Source organism: Eumetopias jubatus, unplaced genomic scaffold (genome assembly GCF_037043125.1).
Source record: "Eumetopias jubatus isolate StellerSeaLion01/CBP00866 unplaced genomic scaffold, mEumJub1_p1.0 scaffold_8, whole genome shotgun sequence".
NCBI lineage: Eukaryota > Metazoa > Chordata > Mammalia > Carnivora > Otariidae > Eumetopias > Eumetopias jubatus.
Genome location: NW_028274814.1, coordinates 9,027,070 through 9,049,201, shown reverse-complemented (window position 1 = coordinate 9,049,201; position 22,132 = coordinate 9,027,070). Strand labels below are relative to the sequence as shown.

Here is a 22,132-nt window from a genome sequence, read left to right as displayed (position 1 = left end):
CTTCAGCAGTTTCTTCACAAATGTCAGTGAGGAGTAAACTCTTATTTTTTCATGCTTGAATATATATTGAATTATCTTCCTTCTTGAATAATTTATTATACATAGAATTCTAGGTTCTGAGTTCTTTAGTATGTAAAAGATATTTTCCTGCTACCTGTTGGCATTTATTTTTGCTGATTAGAGCTCTGCTACCAACCTGATTGTTGTTTGGGGGGTTTTTTGGTAAGTAATCTGTCATTAAAAAAAAAAGAACAGCAGGGCGCCTAGTTGGCTCAGTCGGGGGAGCATGGGACTCTTGATCTCGGGGTTCTGAATTCAAGCCCCACGTTGGGTGTAGAGATTACTTAAAAATAAAATCTTAGGGGTGCCTGGGTGGCTCAGTCAGTTAAGCATCTGACTCCTTATTCTGGCTTAGGTCATGATCTTGGGGTTGTGAGATCAAGCCCCATGTTGGGCTCCGTGCTGGACGTGCAGCCTGTTTACGATTCTCTCTCTCTGGGACGCTTGGGTGGCTCAGTCAGTTAAGCATTGCCTTTGGCTCAGGTCATGATACCAGGGTCCTGGGATCGAGTCCCGCATCGGGCTCTCTGCTCAGCGGGGAGCCTGCTTCTCCCTCTCCCTCTGCCTGCCCCTCCCCCTGCTTGTGCTCTCTCTCTCTCCCTCTCTCTCTCTGACAAATAAATAAAATCTTAAAAAAAAATTCTCTCTCTCCCTCTCCCTTTGCCTCTCCCCATCCCTGCTCATGCATGCTCTCTTTTTCTAAAAAAAGTCAAATGAGTAAAAATGAAAATAAAAATAAAAAATAAAATAAAATCTTAAAAAAAAAGAATAGAATTTACTTTTTAGAATCATTTTAGGTTCACGGAAAAATTAAACTGAAGGTACAATGCTTTCTCATCTTCCTCCTGTCCCTGGACGTGTGTGTCTCCCTCCTTATCAACATCCCCCACCAGAACTATAAAGAATAAGAAATGAATCTCCTCTTTGCCCTACACCACTCCCCCTTTTCAGTTTTTACTGTTTCATTGTTACCATTTGGTGTGCATCCTTCCTCAGCTCTCTGTCTCCATAGAAACATAGACACACACAGTCCCATAGTGCATCAGTATCATAATACAAATGTGTATATACATTCATATACATGTGGTTGTGATGGTCAGTTTCGTGTGTCAACTTGGCAAGACTATATAATTCCCAGTTATCACATCAAACGCTAATCTAGGTGTTGCTTTGAAGGTGTTTTGTAGATGTGATTAAAGTCCATAACCAGTTGACTTATTAGGAAGGGAGATTGTCCTAGATAATCTGGGTGGAACTGATTGAGGTATCTGAAAGCTCTTAAGAACAGTGCTTAGTCTTCCCTGAAGAGGAAATTCTGTCTGGGGGCAGCAGTTTCAGTTTGTGCCTGACAGTTGTAGATAACTCCCTTCCTGAAGGCCCGCCTTGTGATTTTCCAACTTGCCTAGCCAGCCCTGATAATTGCATAAGCCAAGTCTTTGCAATAAATCTCCTATTATATATTTCTTACTGATTCTGTTTCCCCTGGTTGAACCATGACTGACATTTATATTTCTGTAACTTGCTTTTTCACTAACAATATGTCTTAGAGATGGCATTATATTTAACTGCCGAATCATAGCACGTCATATGAATATACTCTATCTTATCTAATCATCCTGTTACTGGTGGATATTTTAGTTGTTTAGATTCAAAGTTAAATTAGATTCAAATTATTTTCATTTGCTGCTTTCGGAGTTTGCTTTATTGACTTCTTGTATCCAGCATTGCTATAATAAAATTTAACACCAGTTGGATTCTTGCTTCTTTGCAGATAATTATTTTTCTTCTTTGAAGGCTTTTAAGATTATTCTTCTCCTTTAATATTTCATAAGAACAGATTATTGGGGAGGAAAAAAATTTCCTTCTACTTTTCAAGCTTATTTGGATGTTTGGGAATTAGGTGTTTGCCCTGCCATACAGATCTGTCATTCAGATAAAACAAATTATCTCTGGTAATAGTTCTTTCTGGGCCAGGCCCCTATCTAAATTCTTTCAGGTCGTTAAGGGAGTAGTAAAAGTTTTTCCTGAGTTTGCTGGGTCTTGACTGTTTTCATTTTAAAATAGTCCACGTGCCAAAGTGACACATTTTGGGGAGATTTGTTTTGAACCCCTTTAATATCTATGGTTGTTTCTCTTCCTGCTTCATTTTTATTAGTCCCTTTAAATCTGGAGACTCACTTCTTTTGATGTTCTCCTGTCATTGCTTTTATTATTATTTTTTGAGTCCTCTTTCTCTTTTTCCTTGGAACTCCTATTTGGTGGATTCAAGGTTTTCTGGGACTTTCTCTCAAGCCTCAACTTCTTTTTTTTTTTTTTAAAGATTTCTTTATTTGAGAGAGAGAGGGAGCAGTGGGGAGGGGCAGAGGGAGAGGGAGAGGGAGAAAAGGAATCTTAAGCAGACTCTGTGCTGAACATGGAGCCTGATGCAGGGCTCGATCTCACGACCATGACCTGAGAGGAAACCAAGAGTCAGATGCTTAACCGACCTAGCCACCCAGGCACCCCTCTCAACACTCAACCTTTATGTCACACTTCCCACCCAGTCATTCTGTTGTGCTGCATTTAGGGCTGGGTATTCAGCTTATTAACTTGCTCTTCCCTTGTGTCCATTCTATCATTCAGCCGATATATTGAATTTTATTGCAATAATAACAACATTTTTTATTTTTAAGATCTAAAGTTGCATTTTTATAATACCTGTTCTTTTTTCATAGTTATGATGTTCTTCTGAGGATATTAATTTCACTTCTATTAAAGCCTCATTTTATTTGCTCTATTAAGCATTTTTTCCCCTCCAGTATTAGTTGTGTGAATGAAGTTTGGTACCTCTCTTTCATGGGCACTGATTTTCCTCATATATTTGGCAGTTTTGGGTGTGGGTACAGTATTTGTCGAGGTCTGTCTTCCACGATGGGGAGAAGGTACAGGATGGGTTAGCGGATGTAGAACGCTAGGCATCCATACCCTCAGCGAGGACCACTTTGCTTGGCTGGCGTGACACCATTTGCAAGGGGCAGCTTAACTCTCCATAGTCACTTCTCCATCCTGGAGCAGATGCCTCAGCGACTTGCTCCTTGACCACGGGGAAGAGGGTCTTTGCAGTAGGAGGAAGGCGGTCCATGCATCTAGCATCCATCTCGCATGCATCGCCTCTGAGTCTGGACACTTGCAGAGCATCCAGTTCGCAGCAGTTCTTTCCTCAGCCAGTCCTATCTCCTTTCTGTCTGTTAGAAATGGCTCAGGAGTTTTTCTTTTCTCTTGCTTTCCGGCACTGTTACAGATTTTAATTTTTCTTTCCCTGTCATTTGTAGGGATTTGGGGTAAGAGGGAAGGTGGAAGAGTGTTTGTCTCTTCCGGCGCAGAGATAAAATAAAGCGATTTTATCTCTTTTATCTCTGCACCATATTGCCATGAAATATTTGGGAGGGTTTAAGTTAATTTGCCAAGAACTTTGAAAAAAAAAACCTACCTTTGTCTTAAATAATATTAGTAATACTAATTTTAGAATTAAAATAAATGATTTGATTAATAATCTAGAAATTAAAAAAGAAACCAAAAATATAAATTTTACAATACCCTATTCCCCTGGGACGCCTGGGTGGCTCAGTTGGTTAAGTGTCTGTCTTTGGCTCAGGTCATGATACCAGGGTCCTGGGATCGAGCCCCGTGTTGGGCTCCTTGTTCAGCAGGGAGCCTGCTTCTCCCTCTCCCTCTCCCTCCGCCCCTCCCCCTGCTTGTGCTCTCTCTCTCTCTCTCTCTCTGACAGATAAATAAATAAACTCTTTAAAAAAAAAATACCCTATTCCCTTTCTGTCAACCAAGTTCACACATCGTGCCATTAAATTTGCTGAAAGTTACAAAGGAAAGAATATCAGGTGTCAAACAAAGAATCATACAAACAAGGCATTTTTACATTTGTCTCCTAGCAGTAGGGGAAGAGATGTCTTTGCATTGTGAAAACCTCAAGGCTGCCTATCTTCATTGACTGTTGAAAAGTAAACAAACAAACAAAAAACCTAAATGATTCTCATATAAAACCTTGAATCAAGACAAAGTTTAGCTGGTCAAGAACTGGAACCACGATAGCCTTCTGCATGAATCTCTTACAGATAGCTTGTCCAAAAGAACCTCACCTCCTTTAAAGATGAATTATCAAAAGGATTTCAGCTAAACACTACTGCTACCACTCAAGAATCAAAAAGGAAGAAAGTAGCAGCAAAACAAAGGACAGATGAATGCTCAACAGAAAAATTACTTCTGTAAAGTAGATGAAAATCATGCCCAGCTGTTTTGCTATGAATTTAAAACACTTTTTGGAAATATTTACCACTGAGAGCACAAAGCAGTGATAAAAGAGGTCAGGAAGAGATAGCGTGACTGCATGAGAAAATGCAATGTAAGCTAATTGAGCAGAAAGAAAAATAAGGTTAAGAAAATAAAACCATCACTGAAAGAAGGGCGAAATTAGAAGGATCACAAGGGACAGTAGAGACTGTGGAAAACAAAATAAAGGACAATAGAAGCTAAAAGAAAAAAGTGGGTAGAATTTACCAAAATGAATAAAGTTTAAAACACATTAGAAAAAATGATGTGGAGGGGCGCCTGGGTGGCTCAGTCGTTCAGCATCTGCCTTTGGTTCAGGTCATGATCCCAGGGTCCTGGGATCGAGCCCCACATCGGGATCCCCGCTCCACGGGAAGCCTGCTTCTCCCTCTCCCGCTCTCCCTGCTTGTGTTTCCTCTCTCGCTGTCTCTCTCTGTCAAATAAATAAATAAAATCTTAAAAGAAAATGTGGAAATCAGAAAAGGAGATTCAGCATATGTATATTTGAATCTCAGAATGAGACAACAAATATTTAATATTTCTGACATAAAAATAAATACACACACACACAAAATTTTAAGAATATTTTGACCGGGTTTTTTGTTTGTTTCCTGCGAGGGGGTGTTTGGAAAAACAAAAGGCATCAGGTTTCTTTTTCTGCTTATGGCAAGGCCTTATGATGGTACTTAATCAGCTGCATAGATAGAACTGATTGAAAGTTAAGCATGGAGATTAGATCCTTGTAGAAATTAGTTACACCGATTTTATATAATCTGATTAAACAGGCAAAATTTGCTTCATGTTAAAGTGTTTATTTTTTTTGTTTTTTATTTTTTAATTTACTTTGTTTTAGGTGACCTTTGAGTGTAAAGAGTGCTTTGAGTAAAAGTTTTTCAAATAAAAAATTAGAAAATTTATTTGTTTAAATTAAAATTTAAAACGATTTCTCTGCTTTTTTGTTTAAGATGTTATTTATTTATTCCAGAGAGAGAGAGAGCGTGCATGTGCGAGTGGGGGGAGGAGCAGAGGGAGAGGGAGAGAATCTCAGGCAGGCTCCATGCTCAGTGCAGAGCCTGACACAGGGCTTTATCTCTCAACCCTGATACAATGACCTGAGTTGAAATCAAGAGTTGGACACTTCACCCACTGAGCCACTCTGGTATCCTGAAGAATCTATTTATTTAATTGTTTGAGAAATTGCTTCATTTTTTTCCTTCTCTCCTTCCTACTTTTCTTTTAGTTTATTTTGTTAGTTTTTTAAGAGTAGTATTAAGTTCCCTTCTTTTTAGTCCTTACTCCTTAATAAAGATGTCCTCTAAGAACAAGTTCGCTGTGCCCCATAGGTTTTGGTAGGGTGTGTTTCTTTTCCATTGCTCTCTGGATAGTTTGAATTTTCAGTTTAGCTGTCTTTGAACATTTGAAATTTTTGATTTAGGAATGTGTTTTTTAATTTCCAAGCTGTTTTGTTGTCATTTAATTTCTTATTTATTGATTAATGATACTGGTTTGGAATGAGACCATCCAACCCTCTGCCAGCCCCATGTCCATCAGCAGAAGCCAAGTTGGGAGTCTTGGAATTCAGCCCGCTTCTGACAAGACCTTTCTCCACAGCCCTCTTTCCTCTCCAAACATTTTTTATCTTGCTGTTACTTTCTGCCATAAAACCATCATACTGTTTGTCTCCTTTTAAGTAGTCATCACAACAAGCCCTGGCTTCCCAGGTTATTCTTCATCTCTGAGACTTTCATCTTCATAAGGTTTTGTACATCTTTTCTCACCCCCAGCTTCCCCTCCTTCTCAACTCTTAAGACATATTTACTCTATCCTCTGAGGTAGCAGAGGTAACATTTTATTGTTGATACTTTTAAAGTTTGCACACTCAGATTTGGGGATCTAGGTCCTCAATTATCTCTCTATTGGATCCTTCAGGCTTTTAGAGTATCCCTCTTGATGTCCCCTTACCCCGATGTTCTCCACCCTCCCTCCCCCCAAAATAACGAGCGGGTAAAGCAGGAATTCTTATATTCCTTGATGAGAAGGGGGAGACTGACGTAAAGAGGTGAAGCTCCTGCCTAGCTAGACCTCAGTAAGAGAGCTGAGACTAAACCCAGCCTCCTAACTTCTAACTTGGTATTCTTTTAATCACAACATAGTAATACAGATATAAAAAGATTAAATCAAACACAGATTTGAACAGAATGTCAAAAATGTTAAACATAAGAAGGAAGTAACAGAATTAAAATATATCCGTTAATTAAATGTGAATAGGTCCAATTCTACTAACTCATATTGTCAGATGGAATTGAGGAGTACTTCAAAACACATAATGAAAGGTTGAAAATAAAGGGATGGGCCAGGCAAATGCAAACAGTATAAAAGCGGAGGTGGTAATATAATGTAATTTAAAGTAGAATTTAAGGTTAATGCACTGGATATAATGAAATAAGATAGTATGTAATAATGAAAGGCCCAATTAATTAACAAAGTAGCTGTAACAGTCATAACAAGTAGGCACCAAATATAGATGGTATATTTCAGAGCAAAACCTGTTCAAAACACAAGAGAATTTGATGAAGATACAGTTATATTACGAGATTTGTTGTATCTCTTTCATAATTAAATAGATCCAGAAATCACAAATGAGACCATAGGGAAATAGAATAACACAATCAACAATTTTTTTTTTTTTTTAATTTTAAATAATCCCTACACCCACGTTGGGGCTTGAACTTGCCATCCCAAGATCAGGAGTTGCATGTTCTACTGACAGAGCCAGTCAGGTGCCCCTCAATGAACAAGATTGATTTATTTCATTGAGAGAGATCCCGGGGGTAGGGCGGGGTAGGGGGGTGGGAAGGGCAGAGGGAGAGGGAGAGAGAGTCTTAAGCGGACTCTGTGCTGAGTGCGGAGTCTAACGCAAGGCTCGAATCCCATGACTCTGAGATCATGACCTGAGCCGAAACCAAGAGTTGGTCGCTTAACCGACTGGGCCATTCGAGGCACCCAATCAATAAATCTTTTGAGGGAAGAACTCATTACTTCAAAAGCCCATGGAACAGTTTTACAAAATCGGTCTTGGACTTAGTAGCAAAGTAAATCGTAAATCAGAAAGAAGCAGAAATTTTATACTACATGTTCTCTGGTAATTTATTCTTTTAGAAAATATTTTTGATCTGTTATATTCCTAGCATATGAGTAGGTAGTGTGGTTTTTTTTTTAATTACTATACAAATTGCCCTCATTTTGGTATACAGTTTTTTGAATTTTAACAGGTATTATACAAATGTATACAGTCATTTAATTATTACCACAGTAAGGATATTAAGCAGTTCCATCCTTCTAAAAAACTAGTGTCTTTTTAGTCATACTCTTCCCCGGCCTCTAGCCTCTGGCAGCCACTGGTCAGTCTTCAGCACTATAATTTTATCTTTTTGAGAATGTCCTATAAATGGAATATATCATGTAAAGTTTTCAGACTTTTTTTCACTTAGCATAATGCCTTTGAGCTGTATCCAAGCTCTTGCATGCCAGTAGTTTGTTTCTTGTTACTGCTGGGTTGTATTCCATTGTGTGTGGATGTTTCAGAGTTGATTTTTCCATCCACTTATTACAGGACATTGGATTGTTTCCAGTTCTTGGTGGTTATGAATAGACCTGTATAAACAATTTAGGTACAGGATTTTATATGAATATTAATTTTTATTTCTTTAGAGTAAATACCCAGTAATAGGATTGCTGGATCATATGGTAAATGCATGTTTAAGTTTGGAAACTATTCCATCCATGTTTTAATAAAGTGATCGTATCATTTTACATTTCCACTAACAGTATATAAAAGTTCCTGTTTCCACATCCTCACCTGTTATACTTAGCACAATCAGACTTTAAAATATTAACCGTTCCAATAGGTATGTATGTGTTGGTAGTCTCATTGTGGTTTAATTTGCATTGTCTAATGACCAGTGATGTTGAGTGTCTTATTTGCTGTCCGTTGAGCTGTATTTTGAGTGTGTGTGAGTGAAGTGTATAAATCTTCTGTTCATTTTTTGTTTTTTCTTGTTGAATTTTGAGAGTTCTTTGTATATTCTGCATATGAACCCCTTATTACGTGATATATGCTTTGCTGATATTTTCTTAGACTGTGGCTCCTCTTGTCATTCTCTTAACAGTTTATTTCTAAAAGCAGAAGTTTTTTATTTTGATGAAATCCGGTATACCAATTTTTTCATATTAATGATGGTTTCAGTGTTATATCTTTTGCTTAACAAAGGGTTGCAGTGATTTTTCTTAATGTTTTCCTCTAGAAGTTGTATGGTTTCATGTGTTACATTAGGTCTGTGATTCATTTTGAATTAATTTTTGGACACAGTATGAAGCATATGAATCGAAGTTCTGTTCTTTTCCTTTCTTTTTTTTTTCTCTTATATATTCTAAAACTATTTGTTGAAAAGACTGTCCTTTCTGTAGTGCATAGCTTTTGCACCTTTGTAAAAACTTAGTTGTTTATATATGGTAAGTCTATTTCTGGATTCTCTTCTAGCCCATTAATCTATTGGTCTCTTATGTCAGGATGCTTCACTGTCTTGATTTCTATAGCTTTTTTTTTTTAAGATTGTATTTATTTGAGAGAGAGAGAGAGCACATGAGAGGGGTAGGGTCAGAGGGAGAAGCAGACTCCCTGCTGAGCAGGGAGCCTGATGCGGGATTCGATCCAAGGACTCCAGGATCATGACCTGAGCTGAAGGCAGTCGCTTAACCAACTGAGCCACCCAGGCACCCTTGATTTCTATAGCTTTATAGTAGGCCTGGAAGTCATATATTGTTAGTCTACCTATTTTGTTACTTTTTTCAAAATTATTTTGGCTCTAATGTTTTTCTGTTTCCCGATGAATTTTAGAATCCGTTTGTTGATTTAAAAATAAAAGCCTGCTAGGATTTTTATAGGGGTTGCATTGACTCTATATAGATCAATTTGGGGAGAACTGACCTTTTAACAATATTGGGTCTTAACGATCACAGAACAAATTATGTGTCTCCATTCATTTAGGTCTTTCAAAATTTCTTTCAGAGTGGTTACATGTCTTTTACATCTTTTGTCAGATTTAGCCCTAAATAGTCAATAGATTTTTATTAAAAAATGTTATTTCAAGAGAAGAATCCTTTGTTTATTGCTGATATTTAGAAATACAATAGATCTTTTAAACGTTTAGTTTGTATCCGCCAACCTTGCTAAACTTGCTAAGTAGTTCTGCGAGCTTTTTTTTTTTTTTTAAATCTTGTAGATTCCATTGAATTTCTACATTTTTTCTTTCCAATCTGGGTTCTTTTAATTTCTTGTCTTATTGCCCTGGCTTAAAGAAAAAAAAAAGAAATCTTAAAAAAGGTGAAGAGCCTGATATCCATCTTTTGTTCCTGGCATGAAGGGGAAAAATACTCAGTTTTTTACCATTAAGTGTGTTGTTAGCTGTATGTTTTTCACAGATGCCCTTTAGCAGGCTGAGGAATTTCCCTTCTGTTTCTGATTTGCTGAGAGGTTTTGTCAGGAATGCATGTTGGATTTCGTTAAGTGCACTTCCTGCATTTGTTGATGATCATATAATAAAGTCCCCATTGATCTTTTTTTGCTCTAAATTTTTTATTGTTATGTTAATCATCATTCCTTTCCCCATTGATTTTTTTCATTGTTTAGGATAACCCCACTTGGTTGTGATGTGTTGTTGTCTTATACATATTTTTATTAGTTACGCTAAAATTTTGTTTAGGATTTTCATATGTCATCATGAAGGATATTAGTCTGTAGCTTTTAATTATAATGTCTTTGGTTTTGGTATCAGGGTAATGTATAACTCATAGAGTGACTAAGAAAGTATTCACTCTTCTTCACGTTCCTGGAGGAGTTTGTTTAGAATGGATTATTATTTAAATGTTCAGTAGAATTCACTCTGGGCCTGGAATTCTTTTCATGGAAAGGTTTTTAACCGTAGATTCAATTTCTTTAATAGATGCAGGACTCTCCAGTTATCTATTTATTTTTAAATCATGGTAAAGTAAACATAAAATTGACCATGTTAACCATTTTTAAGTTTACAGCTCAGGGGCAATAAGTACGTTTGCATTGTTTTGCAGCCATCACCACTATCTGTTTTCAGAACTTTTTCATCACCTCAAAGAGGAACTCTGTACCAATTAAACAATAGCTTTCACTCCACTTTCCCCTCAGCCTGTGGTAACCTTTCTTCTGTCTTCTGTTTTTATGAATTTGCCTGTTTTAGATACCTCCTAGGTGGATTCACACAGTATTTGCCCTTTTGTGAGTAGCTTCTTTCACTTAGCTTAATGTGATCAAGGTTCATACATGTTGTAGCATATCTCAGAATTTCATCCCATTTTATGACTGAATAATGTTCCATGATATGTATAAACCACATTTTGTTTATCTGTTCATCGAGCACTTGAGTTGCTTCAGCCTTCTGTTGTAATACTGCCGTCAACATTGTTGTGCAAATATCTGTTTGAGTTTCTGCTGTCACTGCTTTTGGGTATATACTAAGAGTGGAATTGCTGCCTAATACGCTAATTGTATTTTCAGCTTTTTGAGGAAACATCAGATTTTCTTCTGTTCCTAGTTTGTTGAGCGTTTTTTATCATAAAAGGATGCTGAGATTTGTCAAATACTTTTTCTGCATGAATTGAGATGATCATGTGTTTTTCCCCCCATTCATTCTTTAATGGGATATATTATTTTGAGTGATTGCTCATATTCCACCAATCTCGTATTATGGAGGTAAAACTCACTTTATCATGGTGTATAATCCTTTTAAGAGGCTGCTGAATTACGTTTGCTAGTATTTTGCTGGGGATTTTTTGCATCAGTATTCCTCTGGGATATTGGTCTATAGTTTTATTTGTAGCATCTTTGTCTGGCTCTGGGATCAGAATAGTGCTAGCCTCCTAGAATGAGCTTGGAAGTGTTCCTTTCTCTTCCGTTTTTTGAAAAGTGAGGAGGGTTGGTGTTAACTCTTTAAATGTTTGGTGGAATTTACCAGTGGAGCTATCTGGTCCTGGGCTTTTCTTTCTTGGGATGATTTTGATTACTTACGGTCTCTTCAGATTTTTTTTTAAATTTTATTTATTTGAGAGAGAGGCAGAGTGAGAGAGAGTGAGCACAAGCAGGGTGAGGGGTAGAGAGAGAAGCAGACACCCCGCTGAGCGGGGAGCCCAATGTGGGGCTCTATCCCGGAACTCTGGGATCATGACCTGAGCCGAAGGCAGACGCTTAACCGACTGAGCCACCCAGGGGCCCCAGATTTTCTTTTTCTTGATAAGTCGATTTTGTCAATTGTGTGTTTTCAGGAATTCGTTCATTTCATCTAGGTTATCCAGCTTGTTGGTGTATATAATCTTTTTTTTTGTCTGTAAAATTAGTGGTAATGTCCCCACTTTCATATCTGTGTTTTGTAATTGGAATCTTCTCTTTTTCCTTCGTCTAGTTAAAAGCTTGTCAGTTTTGTCAATCTTTAAGAAGAAAGAAAGAAAGAAAGAAACCAGGCCTTGGGCATGGATTTTTCTCTATTGTGTATCAATTCGCTTTGTCCTTTAATTTGGTTCTGATCGTCATTATTTCCTTCCTTTTATAGCCCTTAGTTTGCTCTTCTTTTCTAGTCCCCTAAGGTGTAAAATTAGGTTATTGAGTTGAGATATTTCTTCTCTTATAATGTGTTTAGAGCTGTAAATTTCCCTCAGCACTGCTTTTGCTACATCTCAAATTTCGGCGTCTTGTGTTTTTATTTGTCTCAAAGTATTCTCTAATTTTCTTGTGATTTCTTCTTTGGCCCATTAGTTGTTGTTTAAAAGGGTGTGATTTAATTTGCACATGTTTGTGAATTCTCCAGTTTTCTTTCTGTCACCGATTTCTAGTTTCATTAGGTTATGATAAAAAATACTTCAGATGAGTTTAGTCTTTTAAAACTTATTCATACTTGTTTTGTAGACACCACAGGGTCTGTCCTGGAGAATGTTTCATAGGCGCTTGAGAGAACTGTGTTCTGAAGTCGTTGGGTAGCATGTTCTCCGGGGCCTCACTGGTCTTTGCTGTTGTTCCGCTGTCCTATTTCTCTGGTCTCTCTCTGGTTGTTTGATCCATTATTGAAAGTGGTGCATTAAGATCTCCAACTAATACTGTATTTGTCCCTCCAGTTATGTGAATGGTTGCTTCATAGATACTGGGATCTGTCCTTTGGTGTATGAGTCTCTTAAGAGACAGCATGTACACTTGGATCTTTTTTATAGATTTATTTATATACTTGGGTACTATTTTTATATATATTCCACCAACACCACCTTTAATATAATTACTGGTAAGGGAGGATTTACTACTGACATTTTGCTGTTTGTTTTCTGTGTTTCTGTGTGTCTCAGAGAGTTTTTGTCACTTATTTCCTCCATTACTGCTGCCTTTGGGATTAGTTGATTTCTTACAGTGACATGTTTTGATTTCCTTTTGTTTAAATTCTTTAGGTATTTTGTTTGTGGTCTGTTTCTTTTTGAGTCAATTCTGATAGTTTTTAATCTTTAATGGAAATTGACATTTCATCTGAATTGTCAAATTTTTTGGCATGAACTTGTTTGTAACATTTCCTCAGTTACCTTTTCACCTCTGTATAATCTGTAGTGATGTGATCTTTCTCATTCTTTATAATGGTAATTTTTGTCTTTGTTTCTCTTGATCACTTTGGCTAGAATTTATCAGTTTCTTGATTTTTCCTTATAGAACCAATGTTTTGTTTCATTGATTTTACTTACTTATTTTTATCTATTTTTAAGGATTTTATTTATTTATTTGAGAGTGAGAGAGAGTACAAGCTGGGGGGCGGGGCAGAGAGAGAGGGAGAAGCAGGCTCCCCACTGAGCTGGCAGCCTGACATGGGCTCTATCCCAGGACCCCAGGACCATGACCTGAGCTGAAGGCGGCTATTAAGCTGACTGAGCCACCCAGGGGCCCATTGTGTCTTCATACTCACTTACGTTTTCTTCTGTGATGTCTAATTTTTGTTAACCTCATCTCACGTATTTTACATCTCAGACATTGTCACTTTATCTCTAGATGTTTGATTTGGGTCTTTTTAATCTCATGTCTACTTTTTAAACATGTGCTATACATTTAAAATAGTTTTTAATTTCCTGTGTGCTAATCCTAGCATCTTTGTTCTCAGTCAGTTTCTGTTGATTGCCCTTTACTTCTGACATGGCAGATGATTCCATTGATTTGTTCTGGTTTCTCACTGACAAGGATCTCTTTATGATACAGTTGATAATATCTTTGGTAAACTTTCATGTTCCATTCACTGCTTGTTTTAAAGGTTTTATTGACCATAATGTCTAGTTTTAACTGAACTACCCCTCACAAAATAGCAGATATGCCTAAAAAAAGATTACTTTAAAAAAACTGAATTAAATATTGTATTAAAAGTGCAAGCCCAAACGAACAACAAGAAAAAGCTAAAATGGCAGTTCTTCTGTGGATATTGTGATTTATAAGAAATACATATTTGGCTCCTGGCAGAGAGTTTTTAAAACCCTTTGACTTGCTTAACTGATCAAAGCAGTGACGACGTCTTTTGCTTTTCATAACTAGCCCCTTCCAACCGTACCCGACTTTATGTTAGCGCTCTGACTTCTGGAAAGCCTCTAAGGGTGGAGGCTGGTTGCCTGGAGAACCACCCATGTGATTAGAGGGTTGGGATTTTCAGTCCTACTCTCTCCTACCTCAGGAGAGGGGAGAGGGAAGAGGGACGGGAGATTCTGTCCAGTCACTGAAGGACAGTGATTTAATCAATCATGCCTGAGTAATGAAACCGTCATAAAAATGCTAAATTTACTGTTTCTGAGAGTTCGGTTTTGGCAAACACATGGAAGTTCTGGGAGGATGGCATGCTTGGAGAGGGCATGGGAGCTTTGTGCCCCTTCCCCCCATACTTTTCCTTATTTGTCTCCTCCATCTGGCTGTTCCTGGGTATATCCTTTTATAATAAGATGATACTCTAGTGAGCAACTCTTCCTGAGTTCTGTGAGCCACAAATTAATGCAATCAAGGGAGGAGATTGTGGGAACCTTTGATTAATAGCCGGGTGGTCGCAAGCACAGGTAACAACCTGGATTTGGGATGGCATCTGAAATGGGAGTGCAGCAGTCTTATAGGACTTCTTATTAGTTGGCCCTTACCCTGTGGGATCTGACTGTATCAGACTGAATTGAACTGTAGGACACTGATGGCCGTCCCTGGACAGTCAGAGAGTATCTGGTCACAGAAGTGTTCAGTGTTGTAGGAGAGTAGAGGAGATACACAGGAGTGTTTTTCTCTAAGACGTTCAGCTTCAAACTGTTAAGAGCTCCTTGTCATCCACATGAGGAGGTTGAGCAGATGGTTTAATCAAATCTAGTAAGAAGTTGGCAAAGTCAGATTTATTGAAAAGATTCCTACTGTGGCCACCTTTTTATAAAAGCAAGTTAAGAGCCACTGGCGAAACAGAAGAACCAGACTTGGTGAAGAAGCCGTTTGAGCAGGTGAAAGCTAAAGAACTCAGTGTCTGCATAGGAGATTCACCAGAGGGACCAAGGAAAGATGAAACCGGGACTTGCAGGGTCTGGATCCAGTTGGGGTGCCCTTTCAGGCTACCTGTGTGTATTGACTTTGGTGGTAGGATGCCAGTGGGCATTGTTTCCTGAGGATGTTCTCTGTCACTTTCAGATCTAATATCTCAGAAGAGTAACCTAATGATACATATGACAGAGACCGTCACTAGACTGTCAAGAAACATATGAAAAACAGGAAATTGTAAAAGGGGAGAGGGAGGTAAACACCAACATTTTGGGAACAGTGAGTTTCTTTTCTTGGGTAGCTAGGAAAAAGTCAGTCTGCCCTTGAGCATGTTGTCTGGAGTAATTAGGAAAAAAAAAGTTCTTTATGCTCTGAAAAACTTTGAGAATTTAACTGGAGAGTGTGTATGACAGGTTTTCTCTATGTAATGTCTACAGTGGCCTTAATTTAGTACCTGCACCAAGTCAGAACCATTTCCCTCATCTGAATTTTCTCAGGCTTTGTTCTGTTTTTAAAGTATTATGAATAAAATGTAAATAATTTCATACTTTTTTAAAAAAGATTTTATTTTTATTTTATTCATGAGAGACAGAGAGAGGCAGAGGCAGAGGGAGAAGCAGGCTCCCCGCGGAGCAGGCAGCCCGATGTGGGACTCCATCCCTGGACCCTGGCATCATGACCTGAACCGAACGCAGATGCTTACCTGACTGAGCCATCCAGGCGCCCTTCATACTTTTTATATAAATGGTGTGGCATAATATTTATTTATCTAGACCTGGTGAATACAAGATTGTTTAATAGGAGATTTTTGTTTGTTTAGCTGCGAAGAAACTTTAACTTAAATTTTCCTGGGAATATGTTAGCACTGTCATAATTGCCCCTGATTCTAGGTATGGCTTTATCAACTCCTTTATCACTCTACCCCAAAACACAAACTTTTTTTTTTTTTAAATCTTTGGCATACAGAAAGACCTGGTAAAGTGCATTTTTATTACCTAATTTGTGTTTGTAGTGGATCACCAGAAATCATCCAAGAATTACTCATGTATTTCCATATTGGTGACAGGTGTTCTCATAAGCATTTGGTATATGAGGGTGCTGTTCATCTTACTTGTGACTGTTCTGAATTAATTGTGACAAGCTCTAATTAGAGCTTTTGAAAGTTTCATTCCAGGCTTCTTGAGCTGATGTTTTGCCTCTGACCAGTGGGGTAGCCTGCACATTAATTTTGATACTCTTTAAAGACATGTGCGCAGTTACTGTTCATTTAAGCCAGATGGCATGTGTCAACTCCTGTTCCTGGAAAGGGAGAGGTTTTTTTGGTCGAGGAGGGGGGATTTGTAGTAAAACCTTACGTGTATTCTTATGGAGCTCTTCTCTTTACATGAATTAGTACTTACAGAAGATTTTCATAGAAATGTAAGGGCTCCTCCTTTCACTTATGAAGAAGATTCTTAGAGGATTGGGCACAGATGTTTTTGTGTGTAAATTCTTTTGCAGTTGTGCAGTAGCAAGGGATCACTGATAAAGTTACATAAAATGAATACTGTTTTTTAGGAGAAAATCAAAGAATTCATAAGAGAAGGAGTAAGTGGCCCTTTTATGTTTTTACCAAGCTGCTTACAGTCAGAATCTGAGTCAGGGGATTGGCTGGCTCTGGACAGAACTCTTAATGATGGAGTGTCGATGCATTTGGAGCCCCTTAGAAAATTGCTCTGATCCAGAGTCAGCCATAGATAGTCTTCTCTACACGAGCACCGTGAATTCCAGCGCTTGGCTTTTAATGTGCATCATGAATCACCTTACATTGAAGTTTATTTTTCCATTAAAATTTTTATTTTTTTCAAGCAAGTACAGGTAGGTAAGTGTTTGAATTCTGCAAGCATTTGGTTTTCATTTATCCTGACTAAATCTTAAGCTGCTGAACTTTAGTGACACTTTTTAATTTTCACATCCATAACTCCCAAGAATTTAGGGTGTGAATTTGGGTATTTGATAAAGTGGCTTTTCTATGTTCTTATTTTCTTAGAAATTGATTTTAAAAGTATTATTTTACTGGGATGCTTATCAACATAAGGTATTGTATATATCCTGTGTGTAAGACACCCGATAAAGTATAATCTGTCACACACATATTATATGAGAGCCCTGATGCAGGGCTCTATCCCAGGAGACTGGGGTCATGACCAGAGCCAAAGGCAGACCCTTAAGCTACTAAGCCACCCAGGGGCCACTCTTCTCTTAATAACAACCCCCTCCTATGTCCTCCCCTAGTCTGACGTTTGAGATTACGAAAAGAATACTATTTTGTGTATATTTGTTTTCAAAACCTTTTGAATCTCCAATTAATGAATTTTTATTAAACAGTGTTGAATATTCGTTACCAAGACAATTCATGATTAAATAGAAAACATGTTAAATACTGCGATAACGGTGTATTCAGTGAGTATTCAGTGAGTTTTATGCTCTGGCACAGTAATAGTGCTTAAAGGCATCATTTAAAAAAATACAATTTTAGGGGCGCCTGGGTGGCTCAGTCGTTAAGCATCTGCCTTCGACTCAGGTCACGAGCCCAGGGTCCTGGGATCAAGCCCCACGTGGGGCTCCCTGCTTCTCCCCCTCCCACTCCTCCTGCTTGTGTTCCCTCTCTCTCTATCAAATAAATAAATAAAATCTTTTTTAAAAATATAAGTTTATTGTGAAAAATAATTCATATAATGAAGAAGAATAGGAAGTAAAAGATAAAAGTTCCCCTTGCCGAGCCTCTCCACAGAAAAAAATATTTGAATATCGGCTTTAAACTTCCCAACTTTGGTCAAACACATAAAATTACAAATTCAGAAAGCTCTGTAAACTCTAAACAGGATAAATTTGAAGAAAACCACACCTGGACACATCACGGTCAAATTGCTAAAAGCCAAGGCTAAAGAGAAAAATTTTGGAAAGTCGCCTGAGAAATGACACATTAAATACAAAGGAACAACTGGACTGACTTTTCTCCTAAGCTGCAAGGAAGGCCCGATATAAGAATAAGAAACAGAATACTAGAACAAGAGAACAGCACACACAAAAAAGTCACAATCATATGTATTTATTAAAATAAATCATTTTACAAGTGAGTATAGCTATTCTTTCCTTTCCCTCCCTTCACATCGAAAGCTTCTGAAAGGCTTAAATAGTACACTTCATGAGCATGCGGCACCAAGCATCCCCAGCCCAGTTTTTTTTTTAAACATATCCTAATCCGCAGTCATTAAGTAAGACTTCTGTTTTCAGCAATAAAAACTACTCACAATCTTGAAAGATCAGCAGGTAATTAATTAACACTCTTTACCTTCCCTCCAATTACATTCCTTTTTAAACGCAGAAACGAAGGAGGTTAAATCAGCAAGACGACAAGCAGAAAGACTAAAGGAGGCGAGGTTCAGAAACCGGGGCCTCCGGCCTCGGGGGGAGGCTTCTGCAGCCGGGACCCAGCGCACTTACCATTCTTCGGCAAACTCTGGATCACCTTCACCGCCGCCTCAAACCTGGTTTCGTGCACGGATCTCGGGTCGGCCACCTCCAGCCGCCAGCGCCGGCCCCACTCCCGGGCCCAAGGTCTGTCGGCTGGAATCAGGCAGCAGCAGCAGCACCAGCTTTCCCAGGCGCCTGCATGAAACTGGAACAGGGAGCGCAGCCGCGGATCAACATGCCCAAAGGGAGGAGGCCCACGCAGCTGGTCACTGCCCCGTCGCTCGGCCCTATCCAGGCCACACAGATCGAGGTGGCCCAGCTCCTTCCTCCTCCCCGGGGCGTGACCTAGGCCGAGGAGCCGGCCCGCCGAGACAGAAAAACAACTCACCGAGAGGAAGAGCATCTCTAGCACAACACGGAGGGGCTCCGGACACCCGTGGTCGCGGAGCGTCTCTCCCACCCGCAGGACCCTGGCGGAGCAGCCACACTCCCCATCCCGGCGGGGTCCGTCGGTCAGTCGGCGCCCTCCCCACAGCCCCGCCCCAGAGCCACTAAAGGACCCACTAGCTGCCGCCGCCGCTGCGGCCGCTCAGCCGACTCCACCCACCCGCCCCGCGTCCGAGGCGACGACGCGCGCTGCTGTCGGTCGCCCGGGTAGGGCCACAGGAGAAGGCCAGGCAGGGAAGTGAGATGGATCGGGTTCTCGGTTTTTGAACAGGCCGGACGCCGCGTCCGTGCCGGTGCAGCCGGACAGTGGGAAGCGCGCAGGGGACGCGGGGTTGGATCTGCACCAGGGCCCAAAGGTACCGCTGGGCGAAAAAAAAAAAAAAGACCCTGCGATCCAGGGCCCCTGCCCTCTTAGGTTAAGGTTTGAGGAACGTGATGGGACGTAAGAAAGGACCTTTTTCACTGAGATGACTCTCTTATTCCTTTATCACAAAACTCCTTTATCTCAGCTCATGACCTAACTTTATGCTGAGAAAAATAGAAACGATCTGACAGGAGCATTGATCATCCCACCGAGAGAGTCACCAACCTGTCTGCATTTGTGACCTTAGGCTCTGCCTTCGCTCCTGGGAAAGTGGATGAACTGTCCCTGCTGCTATCTAGGAGCATCCCCTTTTCTACTTCTCGGATCCCATCCCTTCTCATTCACTGAAGAATCATGTGCCCTCACTACTGGATCACATCAGTCAGCTTTAAAAAGCCTGCCAAAATTACTGTGCATCTTACTAACCAACCAAGTAACCAACCACCCTGCCTTCCAGCCCACACACTCTTCTAGAAGCCACCTGGGTTCTCCCTCTCTTTCAAAGCAAAATTGTCATCAAAACTTAACCTATGTAAGCCATTTCCACTTCCTTATTTCACATTTTCTCTTCAGACTCTAAGTGACCTTTGAACAACACCAGTGTGAACTGTGCAGTTCCAGTTACACATGGCTTTTTTTCAATAAACACAGGACAGTACCGTAAAGGTATTTTCTATTATGATTTTAATAACATTTTCTTTTCTCTAGCTTTACCATAAGAATACAGTATGTAATACACACAACATACAGAACATGTGTTAACTGACTTTATCAGTAAGACTTCAGGGCAATAGGCAATTAGCAGTTCAGTTTTGGGGGAGTCAAAAGTTATACGCAGATTTCCGACTTGCGGGGGGGCGGGTGTCAGGACCCCTACCCCCACATTGTTCAAGGGTCAACTGTACTCTAACTAGGTTTTTGTTCTCACCACTCCGTGGAAACTATTCTTTCTTTTTTTTTAAGATTTTATTTATTTATTTAACAGAGAGAGACACAGCGAGAGAGGGAACACAAGCAGGGGGAGTGGGAGAGGGAGAAGCAGGCTTCCCGCCGAGCAGGGAGCCCGATGCGGGGCTCGATCCCGGGACCCTGGGATCACGACCCGAGCCGAAGGCAGACGCTTAATGACTGAGCCACCCCAGCATGCCTGGTTGAAACTTTTCTTTTAAAAAATACCAGCATTCTCCATCTTGTCAAATCCAATGTCTTCATCCTAAATGCCAGAGACTCAGAGTTACCCCTAATTGCTCTCTTTCCTTATCCTCAATACCCAGAGTCCTGGGATGAGCCCCGCATCGGGCTCTCTGCTTGGCAGGAAGCCTGCTTCTCCCTCTCCCACTCCCCCTGCTTGAGTTCTCTCTCTCTGTCAAATGAAAAAAATAAAATCCTTAAAAAAAATACCCAATCTATCAGCAGAGCCTGTCACCTTTACCAACCAAAGATCTCCTCGATCTGCCAACCTTCTGGAAGCCACCCATAACCACTCCCATAGTCAAAGGCACCAGCATTATTCATCTGGGCCATGACAAGCCTCTTGCTTCTGCTTCTCATGGACCATTTTCTGTACAAACAGGTCTTTTTAGAAGAATATCAGATCACAGCACTATTCCCCTGTTTTCCACACTTGGAATAAAATCCATTTCTTTACCATACCCTACAAGGCCCAACATGACCTTTTAAATTTCACCTCCCACCGTCACCACCTTTGCCCCCAACATACACTATGCTCCCAGCCCACAAGCTTTCTTCCTATCCCTTAAACACACTAAACTCGTTCTTACCTCAGGAAATATTTGCTATTCTGTCAGCCTGAGATGTTCTCCCTCTAGATCTTCATTTTATGGATTCTTGTTCCAATGGCACTACCTCCAAGAACTTCCCCTAATTACCTCCCATCGCCATCATACTCTCTCTCCTTCATAGCACTACTTACTTATTTAAGTCTGTTTCCTCTACTAGAATGTAAGCTTCATGAGGGCAGGGACTTTGTCCATTTTGTTCATCTGTTTGTTATAGTCTCAGTGTTCAGTAAACGTTTACTGAACTAATGTATCAAAATGAAGGACACCCAGCAAGTAAACAGAAAAGGTAGTACTCAATTCCTTTCTAAAATTGCCTATTACCTTCCACTTACAGCACCCTGCTTCTATCTATAGATGATGTTCTTTTATTTCCATTTCCTAATTCCTAAAAGATTCTAACAGTGGAATAGCTAAACCAGTAATTCCTAAAGCTGGCTTCACATCAGAATCAACTAGGATGGTTTTAGAAACGGTCTTCCAGGCCCAGTTTCAGACCTGTGACAAGGCCCAGGGAACCTGTAACGTTAAAAAAGCTCCACAGTGATAGAGCTTGTCCACTTTTCTAGACAGGGGGTCAACAAACTTTTCCTGTAAAGGGCCAGATGGTAAATATCTTACGCTTTGAATGCCATATGGTTTCTGCTGTAACCACTGAACTCTGCCATGAAGCACAAAAGCAGCCACGCACAGCATGTAAATGCACAGGCAAGGTTGTGTTCCAACACAAATGGTGGAACCGGATTTGGTCCCATGCTATAGTCTGCCAAACCCTATTTTACCATGCTTCTCAAGTATTAATGTGCATTCAAGTCACATGAAGATCTTGTTAAAATACACATTCCAGGGGCGCCTGGGTGGCTCAGTCGGTTAAGCGTCTGCCTGCGGCTCAGGTCATGGTCCCAGGGTCCTGGGATCAAGCCCCACGTGGGGCTCCCTGCTTCTCCCCCTCCCACTCCTGCTTGTGTTCCCTCTCTCTCTATCAAATAAATAAATAAAATCTTTTTTAAAAATATAAGTTTATTGTGAAAAATAATTCATATAATGAAGAAGAATAGGAAGTAAAAGATAAAAGTTCCCCTTGCC

The 22,132-nt window shown here is 39.8% G+C and overlaps 2 protein-coding genes across 2 annotated transcripts in view; both read right to left on the bottom strand.

Annotated features, from left to right (window-relative positions):
- The window catches only part of LOC148163640 (patched domain-containing protein 3-like), a 34,726-nt gene extending 31,530 nt beyond the window's left edge, over nucleotides 1-3,196 (bottom strand). Inside the window, 1 exon segment of the mRNA XM_088025511.1 lies at nucleotides 3,025-3,196. Within this exon segment, the coding sequence (XP_087881637.1) occupies nucleotides 3,025-3,196 (172 nt within the window).
- The window catches only part of LOC114203611 (acyl-CoA-binding domain-containing protein 5-like), a 294,339-nt gene that overhangs the window by 270,211 nt on the left and 1,996 nt on the right, over nucleotides 1-22,132 (bottom strand). Inside the window, exon 3 of the mRNA XM_088025517.1 lies at nucleotides 18,467-20,460. Coding sequence (XP_087881643.1) covers nucleotides 18,467-18,839 — 373 coding nt within the window. The 5' untranslated portion in view covers nucleotides 18,840-20,460. The remainder of the gene's footprint in view (nucleotides 1-18,466; nucleotides 20,461-22,132) is intronic.